General features: G+C 39.1%; 1 protein-coding gene across 1 annotated transcript; it reads left to right on the top strand.

Annotated features, from left to right (window-relative positions):
- Positions 1–155: 155 nt before the first annotated feature.
- On the top strand, positions 156–11,296 carry LOC120730918 (signal transducer and activator of transcription 1-alpha/beta-like). Its single transcript, XM_040027525.1, has 24 exons — positions 156–288; positions 1,112–1,239; positions 1,424–1,568; positions 1,661–1,756; positions 2,173–2,250; positions 2,343–2,421; positions 2,982–3,070; positions 3,922–4,073; positions 4,177–4,341; positions 4,433–4,525; positions 5,054–5,113; positions 5,253–5,282; positions 5,371–5,458; positions 5,569–5,610; positions 5,910–5,993; positions 6,112–6,213; positions 6,305–6,440; positions 7,058–7,113; positions 7,200–7,276; positions 7,398–7,537; positions 7,710–7,880; positions 8,087–8,144; positions 8,239–8,311; positions 10,991–11,296. Exons 2-24 carry the CDS (start codon positions 1,112–1,114, stop codon positions 11,111–11,113), a joined length of 2,265 nt encoding a protein of 754 aa, XP_039883459.1. The 5' UTR covers positions 156–288; the 3' UTR covers positions 11,114–11,296.
- The last annotated feature ends 1,963 nt before the right edge of the window (positions 11,297–13,259 follow it).

Below are 13,259 nucleotides of genomic sequence, written 5' to 3'. Positions count from 1 at the left end.
AAACAGCTGTTTTCAGGGTTTCAACATCTGGCTGTTGTTATTTTTTCTTTACTTTGTGACTTGCCGGATGTCGAGCTGTGCAGCGGCTGCAGCCAGGTGCTCTTGCCAGCTTTACGCACTCAGCAGGACGATTTCTGGAGAATCACGTGGTGAGTGTGAGTGGGCGTGTGGAACGGAAGTTCGCGTCCTCGTTCTTAAGGCAAGAATTAACAGCCAGATCAGAAGGCTGGAGGTCGCTTGTGATTTTTGTCCTGCTTTCACCTGTCCGACAAAGAGCCACCCACCAAGGTAAGTCATGATTTCTGCGCAAAAAAACAACTTTAGTTCTATTGCGGGCAGCCTTGTGCGCAGCTTATGGCCCACTTTTCCTCCTAAATGTGCGCGATCCTGATTTTTAGAAGTAGGTAATTGTCTGATAAAAGCTGTTAAAAAGGCAAATGTAAATAAATGAAAATCCTCGGTTCTTGAAGTTGCTGCGGTGTTGTTGCATTTCTTGGAAATCCCCTCCGATTATATTAAAGAGCGGGGCAAAACTTTCCAGTGAGCTCAGTTACATTATTTACCGATAGCTGGCGACATCAATACGCCACCACAATCGCTTTGCATTACATAAACACATAAAACTAATCAGGTCATCATTACTCACACCTCACTTTGGTGCTGTGCTTATTCGAATTATTTTGAGATTTCCACGTTCTCTGTGTCCACAGACATTCCCTTTGGCTGATAAATAAGATAAATATAACTGCATGGGAGTTTAAGTCAGCTTTTAAGGACTAAGAAAACTGTCAGTGTGATCACTTTTGAAACTGCACTTGTTATTCACTTGTTACAGCATGTGATCTGACGATTGGCGGTACACATTTTTCAGTGAGCGTCAGTCATATTTGTATGATTATATATGGTTATAGTCATGGCTGCCCTCTTGGCCAGGCCACACTTAAAAACAGATTTTTAATCTATATAAAACTTTATCTTAAATTACTCTAGCGTAAGATATATTTCTGTTAATAAAATGGAGGAAAAATAACGGTAAAGACTCCTATCACATCTGTGGACCAATCAGAGGCCCTGAACTCGTAAAAAGAGGTTCGTGTCTTTGTGACTGCAGATGGCTCAGTGGCAGGCCCTTCTGAAGCTGGACTCTGCACTCCAGAGCCGGGTCTGCCAGCTGTACGAGAGAAGATTTCCCAAAGAGATTCGCCACTATCTGAGCACCTGGATCGAGAACCAGGACTGGTAAGACGGGGCTGGATGCAGGAGCAGGGAAAAATAGTTATGGTCTAAGATTAAAGAGCTTTAACTTAATAATATAGTAAGTTGTACAGTATGATGTAAGGAAGATTGTGAAATCGTAAATTGTTTTTCAGCACATGCAAACAGATGCAGTTCTGCAGTTAAATCTTCTGTTTCTCTGCATTAGGGATTCGGCAGCTGTGGACGAGCACAGAGCCAGAACCTGTTTCCAGGCTCTCCTGGTGTTTCTAGAAGAGCAGTGGAATCGTTCTGTTCAGGAGAACAATATTCTGCAGGGGCCAGATTTTTCCAGGATGAAGGACTACCTGCTGGTAGAACAGATATGATGCTCTGTGCAGAAAAAATTTAATTATTTGAAAATACACTTCCAGTAATGATTTGCGTCGTTCTTTCTGCTCCTTAGGGGCATTTCCAGGGTGAGCCGCTGAAATTGGCCCTAATTCTGTCTGAATGCCTGAAGGAGGAAAAGCAAATTCTGGCTTCGGTCTCTCAGCCTCAGGTCAGTTAAATGCTGTTCTAATGAAGAGCCTGGTTTCATTCCTAAGTCATATTTACACAGACAGGTCTGTCCCAAGGTCACTGCAGTTAACCAAAAGTAGATATGAAAAGATTTTAGTAGAATCATAGCTTTGATGCACACTAACTGTAAACATGTGCCTGGGTTGCTTATAGAGAGAGTTACAATTAACGGCAGAAATACATTTTCCCGGACCAGTGAGTAGGTGGAACTGTAAAAATTGCTCATGCTAACAGAAAACGTAGCATTGTGAGTCATAGCAAAGCAAATATGGCAACACGTTAGAGCGAAAGTGTGATCACAACCAGAGGAAAGGAAAAGTAAATATACATTTTAATTATAAATAAATATTTGATAATAATTGCAAACATGTGACAGAACCTTCTTGTTTTTGTCAGAGTTGCAATAATTCAAGCATGCAACAAAGCTGGAGAGAGTTGGACGACAAAGTCAATGAACTGAAGCGACAGACTTTGGTAAGATTACTGGGATTTTATTTTCAGCCTTCCAAGAAAGATAAATGTTTTCCTTTTGGTTTTTAAACCAATGCACTTTTACTCTAATGTAGGAGACCAAGAAGGAAATCAAGACACTGGAGGGTCTGAATGAAAAACTGGACTATATTCTGATGGCCTGGCAAAATAAAGGTACGATAGCACGACCACATATTGTATATAAAAGATGGACATAGTCGCCATGCCATTACCTACTGGTTTTTGAAGTGTGGACGACATTAAAGCATTAATTTTAGCAGTGTGATTAGTAATAAAATCCTAGAAATTTCACTAATCAAAACTGAGGCCGTAACTCAACACAGCCCTTGCCCATCCTTAAAAAGGCACAAACACTGCAGTGACTCCGGTTAGCTGAGCGGAAGCCCAGTAGACATCTGACAGCTACCGATGCCTCTGTCACCTGTCAATCAAACTGGCCATGCCCCTCAAAGTAGGGAAGGAGGGAAGTATCTGCAAAGATTAAACCTGTTTTTTGTAGCAGGCTGAAAACAAGGTGATGTTGTGGCATAAATTTGGGCATTTTAATCTGGGAGTCTATGGGGACTCTGACTCACTGTCAGAGTCAACTTTCAAGTGGCCACTAGTTTAGTCCCATTTGTCAGCCCAGGAGTTGCTTGGCAGGATTAAAGCCTGGCAGGTCTGGTTTGTCACTCAGTTGTTTTTGACACAAGTGTCTTGTCTTCCTTTTCCAGTGGAGGAGAACACTGATATGGCCCAGTCCCAACATATTGTTGATCAGGGATGTCAGAAACATGCAGTCTTCATAACACAAAGAAAGGAGGTATGATAAATAATAATAATAATATGGTAAATGTTTGATGAAATGTTGGCATTAGTGGTGTAAACTAGTCTAAATGGATAAACCACATTCATTTTGATATTTTGTGCAATTATTATGAAAGCTGCATAGAAAATGTTCATGTCATAGATTTCTTTCATGATTGTTTGCATAGAAATCTAGAAACAAACTGGTTGGGGCAGTTTAGTAGAAACATCTATTATCTGCTATTGGTCTGTTCTACTTCATGATTCAAATTACATAATACATATATACATAATTACCTAATCCTAGCATGAAATGTAAAACTAGGTCGCAGTAACATTACAAAACCGTAACTGTAAATGTTTTTACAGCATAAATGTGACATCGCATTTATGCTGTACTGTAACGTTACTGCTGCATTGTGACCATGGAGCAATGTTGTCACGGCGTCATGTTGATGTTGGCAGCTTGCCAAATCATGACTAAATGCAACATTGTTTTTCTGGGGAAATATTTTTGAGCAAAAACATAGGTGGAAATGCCTTGCACTGATTGGTTGAACAAACCAGCAACCTATAGGCAGTAGGACTAAGTCAACTTTGCGTAGCAGTCTTCCCCTTTCAGACGTTGCCATTTGAAATGCAAATAAGTCATATAAGCTGATACAGCCAACAGCAACATAGATGACAGCTCTCAGAGTTATACTCATAGAACCTTGGGTTACGGTGGGTAACCTTTCCTTAACTGTTATTTTGCTGTGTCCAGATTTTATTGCGGGCTGTGAGAGATCATGTCTGCACTGGTCAGATGGTGAAACCTCTTCACTCTCTTATGCGCACATATGAATCTTTTCTTTTTTTGTCTTGCAGATTGTGCTGCATCAGTTGGTTAACATTTTACAGCAGACAGAAAAGGTCGTGGCGACTCTCACTGATGTGGAGCTGCCGGAGTGGAAGCGCAGGCAGCAGTTGGCCTGCATTGGAAGTCAAGATGACACCAGTCTGGACCACCTGGACAAGTGGTTAGAGCTCATTTGTTCTGCTCACCTTTGCATGTCTAAGAGAATCTGTTTTTCCTCTGACTTTTTACACTCAGCACTTGTGCCTGTTTTATTCTGTGTGCAGGTTTTCGACTGTCGCCGAAGTGCTGCTAGGAGTCTGCGAACAGCTGAAGAAACTTCAAGACCAGAACAGCAAATACAGCAGCACTGACCCTGCCTTCTGCCTCTCTACTTCAATCCCAGAAATGGAGAAATTTGGGCTGTCCTTGTTAATAAAACTAGTCACAAAGTGAGTCACTCTTTTTTACATGTATAGACACACACACTGATGCACCAACAGTATGAATAGTGACATGTTCTGTTGTGGTCTGGCATTGCAGCGCTCTGGTGGTGGAGAAACAGCCCGCCATGCAGAAATTTCCACAGCGTCCTCTGATACTGAAGACCGGGGTGCAGTTCAGTATCACAGTGAGGTAAGCATGCACTGACTTTATACACGTGTATGTCTGAGAAACCCAAATGTCAGCTGGGACTTCATGTCACTCACCGCTTCAATGTAATGGGAGTATGTAATCAGTTCCTTTTTGTCTGTCTGTTTGTTAGCAGTTTAATGTTGGAGGGAAAACCAGGTCAAATGTGAAGATCAGTGAAAACTTTATATTGCCCACAATTTTCTGTGGCCTTTACACAGTTTAGGGTCAGGTCTGATCCCCAAAACGAAAACATTTCTTTATTAAACTGACGTTCATCTTATTTTGACTGCAGTTTTCTCTCTGAGGTCTCAGATGGACCTCATTAGGTATATTTTCCTTTTGCCTGCTAATTATTCTTACAGACAAACTGTTTCTTAACAAGCACAGGAGTTAGCAGCTATGTTTTGAGATGAGACATTTTGACTGAAAGCAGTTTATGAGCTTACCTAGACCTTTTGACGTGTTTACTGGGCCAAAATAACCAGTGCTAAACTAAAAAACATAAAGAAATGTCTTTTCTCTTTTCAGGTTCCTGGCAAACATCCCTGAATTCAAATGCAGGTTCAGAGTCAAACCTGTATTTGACAAGTAAGTGAAAGAAAAGCTGGTCTGAAAGAGTGGCATAGAGTTCAGATGGAAATATTTATTTTTTTGAACTTTTATTTTTTAAAAGACCTTTTTTACATTTTAAACCTTTTCTTGTCTTTTTTCTCCCCACCAAAATAAGGGATGTTGCAGAAGCCAAGACAGTGAAAGGGTAGGTAGACTAAAATCTGAAATATACATTTATGAAAGTTTATATTTCTGTAACAAATGAGTACTGATGCTTTTTGTACTTGTCGCAGGTTCCGTCTCTTTGATTTCAACAGAGACGACTGTAAGGTGTTGGACGAGGACACAGATGGAGGCTTGATGGCAGAATTTGGGCACATGGTATGAAAATCCTCAAAGTTAACAAAGCTTTATGTTTAATTATTATACATTCATATGTTCTTTTATACAGTACAGCTTGTAGTTTCTTATAAAAAATTATATTTTTTCAGTCGCTCAAGGAAAGAAAATCAAGAAGCAAAAGCTCATCTGCGGTAAGAGAAGTTTATTTTAAATTGTCTTTTTTCACATGAGCATTTATGAGCATTACTATACTGTACACGTTTCAGTAGTATGTAGTCCGTTAAATCTTGATGGAAAATCTTGAGGGTAAACAGAGGTAAATACAGGTGAGATGACTGATGGGAAGAAGGTAAACAAAGCATCAAACTGAAGTGTATTTTAAAGTTTTATTGGTTCCACATACCTCTCAGGCCATGTTTTTGTTTATGAATTGAGTGCTAGAGACGTGAGCTGCTGCCTTACTCATGTTACTTTCTTTCTTTTCCTTTAGAACCATCTGGTAGTCACTGAAGAGCTGCACATCATCAAGTTTGTGACAGAGTTTCAGTACGCAGGACAAACATGCAACATCGAGGTAAGCAGCATGAACTTCAGCTTTGATGGCGTTCTCTAGTCCTGATCTTTAAAAATGGTTGCTGTGGTGGAGGGTTTGTACTTTTATTGACTGGTTTCCTCCTCTGCTGTTGGTCCAGGCCAGCTCCTTGCCTGTGGTCGTCATCTCCAGCACGAATCAAGTCCCCAATGCCTGGGCCTCCATCATGTGGTGGAACATGGTGTCCACCAGTGAACCTTGGGTAAAATTTTTGTCACAGCCAACAAACACTAGTAACATCTGTTAAGACAAGCCAGGAAACTTCATTGTGGTTCTGTGACTTTTCCCTTTAGGACCTGTCACTGTTCCTGAATCCTCCTCCTCTCACCTGGGAGCAGCTGTCACAGGTGCTGAGCTGGCAGTTTTTGACCGTTGGCAAACGAGGGCTCGATGAAATGCAGCTCTTCATGCTAAGAGACAAAATTATGGGTAAGTAAATAAAATCTAAGCTAATTTTTGGAATTACTTTTTAAAAAGACATTTATATTTCATTTGCGTTGTTGATGGGAGTTAATTTTAGAGCTCATTTTAGTTATTAAGCTCTGTATATAAAGATATATCTTGCATATTGTGTGTAGTCTTAAAAGCCTGAAGTTTCTGTGTATTTTTTGGTTTTGAAAAACTATCACTAAGGATCAAATAAAAAAAAAAAAAAAATTTACTTGCATGTTAAAAAATATATATTTTTATATAAAATCAGTATAAAAATACTTTTTCGCATTTTGGAAATCACTTATTTTTATTGAAATGATACAATTAGCATGCAAAGCAGATTGTTAGCATAGATTAGCATGGAAAATACATTATTAGCTTGTAGCATACAGTAAAAAGCAGAGTACGTAGTTGGCTTAGCACAAAATACAAAGTAGCTTAGCCCTGATGTGCAAACATTTGAATGTGCACATGAAGAATACAAAATATGTGCACAGGTAAAAACAAACAAATAGTGCAATGATTACACATGTACTATACTATCTAATATTAAAATTTATAAATACTATAAAACACTTTATGGTAATGTGTTTTTTGTTTTTTAAATGTAACAGTTGGTGCTGATGCAGATGATCCTGACGGCATGGTGTTCTGGAGCAGCTTCTCCAAGGTGGGTCTTAAGATAAGTTCCTGTAGTTTCCTTGAGTCTGACAGCGAGCACACAGGGGCTTGACTCTTTGTTTTCCTGTGAGGCAGAACGAAAATGCCTGGATCTGGATCGATGGCATCCTCGATTTAATCAAGAAACACTTGGTGGATCTTTGGCGTGATGGGTACGACTTCACACTGACATCCAAACTTAGTTTGGCAACATTTCTTAAAGTTGTAGTACAGTCATATAAGGAAAATGTGCTAATGTAGAAGGGTGTGGCGTTTCCTGTGTGCGACTTTCAGATCCATCATGGGGTTTGTGAGCAGGGAGAGGACATGCCTCCTGCTGCAGGAAAAACAGGCCGGTACTTTTCTGATCCGGTTCAGTGAGAGCAGCAGAGACGGCGCCGTCACCTTCAGCTGGGTCGACCACTCCAACAGTGGTATGTTTCTGAGCCCACTGAGGACAATTTAAATAACTCTGCTGGAGGAAATAGAATAGTTACAATTATGTATTCACTATAAAGTATATTTACCTTAAATTGTGTGTTTGCTGACTGCAGTGGTTTGTCCTGCTTTGTATTGAAATGTGTTTTTTTTTCCCCCCCACCGTAGAGCCTCATGTGCATGCGGTCCAGCCATACACCAAGAAAGAGCTGTCGGTGTTACCTCTGCCAGATATCATTTACCGCTACAGTCTGGCATCCCAGCGAAGCAGAAATCCCCTGGTCTATCTTTACCCCGACATCCCCAAAGACACCGCCTTCGGACGCTACAAATCCCCCGGTATCACCTCTCACATCACTTCCTCCAAAATTACAACTAAATAAATAAATAAAAATCCTGTAGAAAACAGTGAATATAAATTTTATCTTGTACTCTGTCATAAGATAAAGATAAACTCCATCATAAAGTGTTTACCATTTCAAATAATGTTGAGATGATCCAGTTTACTTTCTGTGTAATGAGCTCAATCCTATCTGTCCACACAGAAACATCAGAACCTTCAGGGGATGGATATCACCGCAGAATACCTTCTTTTATATCAAAGTAAGTAACAGTAACAAAAATGCTTCTGCAGTGTGTCTGAATTTAATTTTTATTCATTATTACAATCTTTTTTTGTTTGTTTGTTTTTGTACAGCGACCCTACGCCACCTCCTTCTCCACCCAATGAGACCCACATGATGGAAATGGACAATGACCTGGAAACAAGTGTAGGTTTATTATTTCTTTTTAGGTTTATTTTCCCGCAGCCCTTTTAAATAGACTTAATTCGTTGGGATAATTTTATTTAATTTTTTTTGTAAAGATCTGGTGCCGTGTTATTGTCCATTGGCATCAACATATTTCCTAGTTAGTGCCAGTTTACTCACTAAAACGGAAGCACAGAAGTTGAATCGTAATATGGAAAGACAACTTAAAACACAAAAAAAAAATTGCACCAAATCAACAGAAGATCCCAACGATCACACAGTAATTTTCCCTTCACCAACACTGTATCTGTACCACCAGTGATAATTTCAAAACTTACAGGTTGTCTTTAATGAGCCTGTTATGTGCCGTGTTTAAACTAGAGATGGACCGATATTACATATCGGTCCGATACTGACCTAAATTCCTGGATTGGATATCGGAGAGAAATAAAAAATGTAATCCGATCCATTAAATATCACAAAAGCACCTCAGAAAACTTGCGACATGGCGTAATTCAGCTCATAACCTTAGCACGTCGGAGCAGTGTGCGTCACGTGATAGAACGGCTGTGGCCTGAGAGACCTGTCGGTGGTCTGGTTCAGCATTTGGAGCCTCGCTACCAATCCGACATTTCATGTCCAACAAAGTAATCCCAGAGAGAAGTAAAGCAAGTGTGTAAGTTCATCTCTGAATGTTTGTAAAGCATTCCCGCGTTAAGCTTAACAACTGATATATGGAGCGACTGCCTCTCTCCCTCCCTCTCCTGCTGCTACTTCAATCATGAAACTGATCAATGATCAGCTGATCGGCTTTTCTGTCGCGAGTCCATCTCTCTTCTTTGTTTTTGGCCCACTTTGCACCAGAAAGAGGAAACCAGAGGCTAAATAACAGCAGCATGTTTAAGCTTAATAAGCTGTTGTTAGAATTTATTTAATATTACCTTCTACACCAGGATCCTTTTTTTTTTTTTTCTCACGTAACTGACGGCTGGTAGCTGTGCAGGGGCGGATCTAGGTTTAGCCAGCGGGGCAGGTAGGGCATTAACAAGACATACTTTTCTTTCTTATTATCATTTAAAATGTCTAGCTTTTATTAAATAATTATCTGAATCTTAAACCCAAAGTTTTAATCTGATGTAAAATGTATAGAAGTCCATTACTGAATATAGTAACTAAGTCTAATATACCCTTGTAAGCTATAGTACTTTTTCCTTTGGGAAGGTACCATCTGTGCAGTCTGCAATTCTCTTGAAGAAAGATGTTGAATCTATTTAATATTTCTTGAAAAAGAATTGATTTCTGTGCATTTTTTTTTTTCACACTGCATCAAATTAAGGTTGATTACATCGATTAAGCATCATGAGGTGGAGGGTGAGGGGTGGTTCCCTATTTTTTTAGTTATTTATTTATTTTTTGCCGGGAGTTGGAACCCTATTAGTTAGGTTGCTTAATATTTCTGCTAAGTACTCTTTAAAATACCAGAATAGGAAGGATGGAGTAGGTTTAACTTTATTAGATTGATCAGTGTTGCTGAACTATGAAATATTTTGGGTGCAGTGTATTTTTTACATACAGGTATAACAGAATAGCTTTAGTGTTGTTGTTTTTTTTAAACTTGAGTATGAACTTATACAAAATGCAGCAAGATATTAAAAAAACTGTTTTATTGATTAAAAAACACACTATATCGGATTCATATTGGTATCGGCAGATATCCAAATCGGAATCTGTATCGGACATAAAAAAAAAAAGTGGTATCGTGCCATCTCTAGTTTGAACAGCCATTTCTTTTGTTTGCACAAAAGACCATAAGAACAAAATGTGTTTAAAGGAGACTCAGGCTACGTTCACACTGCAGGTCTTAATGCTCAATTCCGATTTTTTTGATCAAATCCGATTCAGCAAATGCTCTCTAGTGTGAACCATTCACGGCCCTCAAAGCGGTCCGCATGCGCAAAAGAAGACCTCACACACAACGCGCTCTGTTTAGACCCAGACCAAACAGTATTGTTTGACTGATGGTCCTTAATATAAAGACTTTTTTCGGACTTTACGTTTCCCAATTTTGCTTTAAGTTATAAAGTTATTTTATTATTTACATATGGCCTAATAATGATCCTTATTGCTGTTTTAGAGAGGAGCGGTGCTTCAAAGGATAGTTGCAGATTTCTGTCAGAATCTGCAGATTATACAGTACAAATAAAATGTTCACGTTTCTCCAACGTTGTTTTCCCAACAGTTTCACTGACATCTACACTGGATGGCCAGGAAGCGTTCGCGATGTTTTCTCCGGCGCTGATAATTGGTGTCTGTCTTGTGTCAGTGATGTTAAAAACAGATTTAATGCGACTAGTCATGTCACAAACTTCACACAGCAGTTGTTTTCTAAAACAGATATGTATCGGATTCAGTACCACATATGAAAGTGACCCAGGTTGGATTTGAAAATATCGGATTTGTGCTGTTCAAACTGTCATACCATGATCGGATATGGGTCGCATAGGGTCAGAAAAGTCGGATTTGATGCGCTTTCGCCTGCAGTGTGAACGTAGCCTAAATGTTCTCTCTCTGTTGCAAGTAAATCACAACACATCGAATGCATCACATAACATGCATCACCTTCTGAGTATCTCCAGGTTTAAACCCTATCCCTTTCCTGCTGCAGCTAACTTAAACTAAACCTTCTGTGTTTCACTGCAGGCCAGCTTGAGTGAACTCCTCTGGGAGTCCTGGGAATCTCAGCTGGACATCTGCCCAACTTCAGCTTCGTTACAGACATCATCACCTGAAAACCTCTTTGTCGATCAGTTTAGTTTCAGCTAAAATCTGCTGGATTGCTGATCACACGCTGCACTTTGCTGGAAAAGAAAAGCTGTACTGTAAAAATAGCAACAATCAATGTGTATGAGATTTTAATTCAAAGTTTGTATTCAAATTCTGTTTTTCTTACTGTGCTGTATATTTGGTATATTTAGTTTTAATAAAATAAGTGACTGGATGACTGTACACCCCGACTGTTGCTCTGTGGCTGCTCTGGGATCACGATCCTCCTCTGACACTGAATTGAATAAGTGGTTAAGTCAACTGATGGATGGATGAATTCCAGGGCCGAGAAAACCCGCGTGGCCTCTTGGTCTTGTTTTGAAAACAAAATTTGCATCAGATGTTTGTCTAATCCTGACTGGCAAACTGAACACACTGACAACTTGTCAGTCACAAGTCATTAAATAATACGCACTCTTTTAAGTTATTAACTGAGATTCTAAACTACAGATTAAGATTATAAACTCACCAGAATCCTGTTTACAGAGGTCACAAGTCAAGAATCGAATTCAACAAAAATAAATAAATCATATCAAAAATTATTTGAAAATATTTAATGCTCAGTGTATTTCAAGTAATTTTAAAGCACTCCAATATTTGGTTAATGTTTATGTTGAAGGATGTATCCTGGTTCCTCACAGTTTTGCTGGAGACTAAGGTGACGACATCCAGTGTAAATATGTGGTTAGACATCCTGTTTCTGATATTTTTTTTAGGGTTGAGTACAATAATCAATAAGTGTTTCAGAATTCAGAGGTCATCTAAAAAAATGTTTTTAGTTTATTGAATTTGTGTTATCTAATGTCATAGATAAAGCTTGGTATCATCTGCATAGCAACGAAAACGTATGCAGTGTCATGTAAAAAGCATTGTTCCCAGTACAGAAGCCTGTGTTACTCTGTCACTACCTCCTCTGTGTAAAGAAGACTCCCGGTATACATGCACAAATTGGAACTGGACGTTCGGGTATCACTGCTCTGTCCGAACACTTTGATAGCTGAATCAATGAAAATTCAGAATTTGGCATCTCACTCAAAGACACTTCAGATTCAGACTGGAGGAGCCAGGAATCAAACTACAAACCTATAGATTAGTCGACAACCCACTCCTAAACCACACCGTGTGAAACACAATCATATAGAGGTTTCTATTCCAGCTTTTTATTTGGCATTTTTCCATGAAATACATGAACTCCAACTGACACCATGAAAACACTCACATGGACATTAAATTTAAGTATGTAGTTTTGATTCTAATTATCGTACGTGTTGTTCATGTTTATATATTTGCAAATTAAATTTCACGGGTTAAAAACAATGACTATATTCCACATGTGGAAAGAAAACATCTGAAAATAATGTCTGAGAATTACCGCACAAAACCAGATCAGGTTGTCACTGTAAACATTGCCCTAAAATGTATGCCAATCAACATTATATTGATATTATAGTCCGCCCAAATTAAATACACAAATGTAACCATGCTGACAAAATAAACCACAAAATGCAACAAATCACACGATCTTCTGTCCGTCTCACACACTCTGAAATGAATTTCCATCTTTAAAAAGTCTGAAATAAATACAAACTGTTTCTATTGCAAGTTTTTCCACTGAAAAATACATTCTGGAGTACAATCTCTGAGAACCTGCTGGTGACCTCGCAAATGAGCACAGAGGCAGGAATGTAAATCAAGCACACCCGTAACTACACATCGCATAGAAATGTGGTTTACAGTACTGTGAGATTACAAATACTAAAACTGGGTACATTTTTTCCATGTCTCCATGTTGTTTGCTGCCCTTAAATGCTCATTTTAAACTTTAATACAATTTCATCAGGGCAGATATTTTTAAAAAGTATCTTTCAAGTGTTTCTTGATCAAATATCCATACGGGTCTCTGGGACATTGCTTTTCAATTCTTATACAAACGTTGCAAGAGCTTGGTCCCTATAGCCAGCAATAGGTCGGACTCGTTCCTGGTGGGTGATTAGCTCCGCCAGGGCTGTACTTTGTCACCAATTCTGTTCACAATTTTTACTGACCGCTTCGCCTTGGTCATTTTTAATCTGTAGCTCTGCTCTAAAAGAACGTACGTACCTGGCCCCGCCTACTATCCTCGGAAATGTAAAATGATTGGCTAGAA

Source organism: Simochromis diagramma, unplaced genomic scaffold (genome assembly GCF_900408965.1).
Source record: "Simochromis diagramma unplaced genomic scaffold, fSimDia1.1 OVJJ01000343.1, whole genome shotgun sequence".
Lineage (NCBI taxonomy): Eukaryota > Metazoa > Chordata > Actinopteri > Cichliformes > Cichlidae > Simochromis > Simochromis diagramma.
This window is presented reverse-complemented; position numbering and strand designations above follow the sequence as displayed.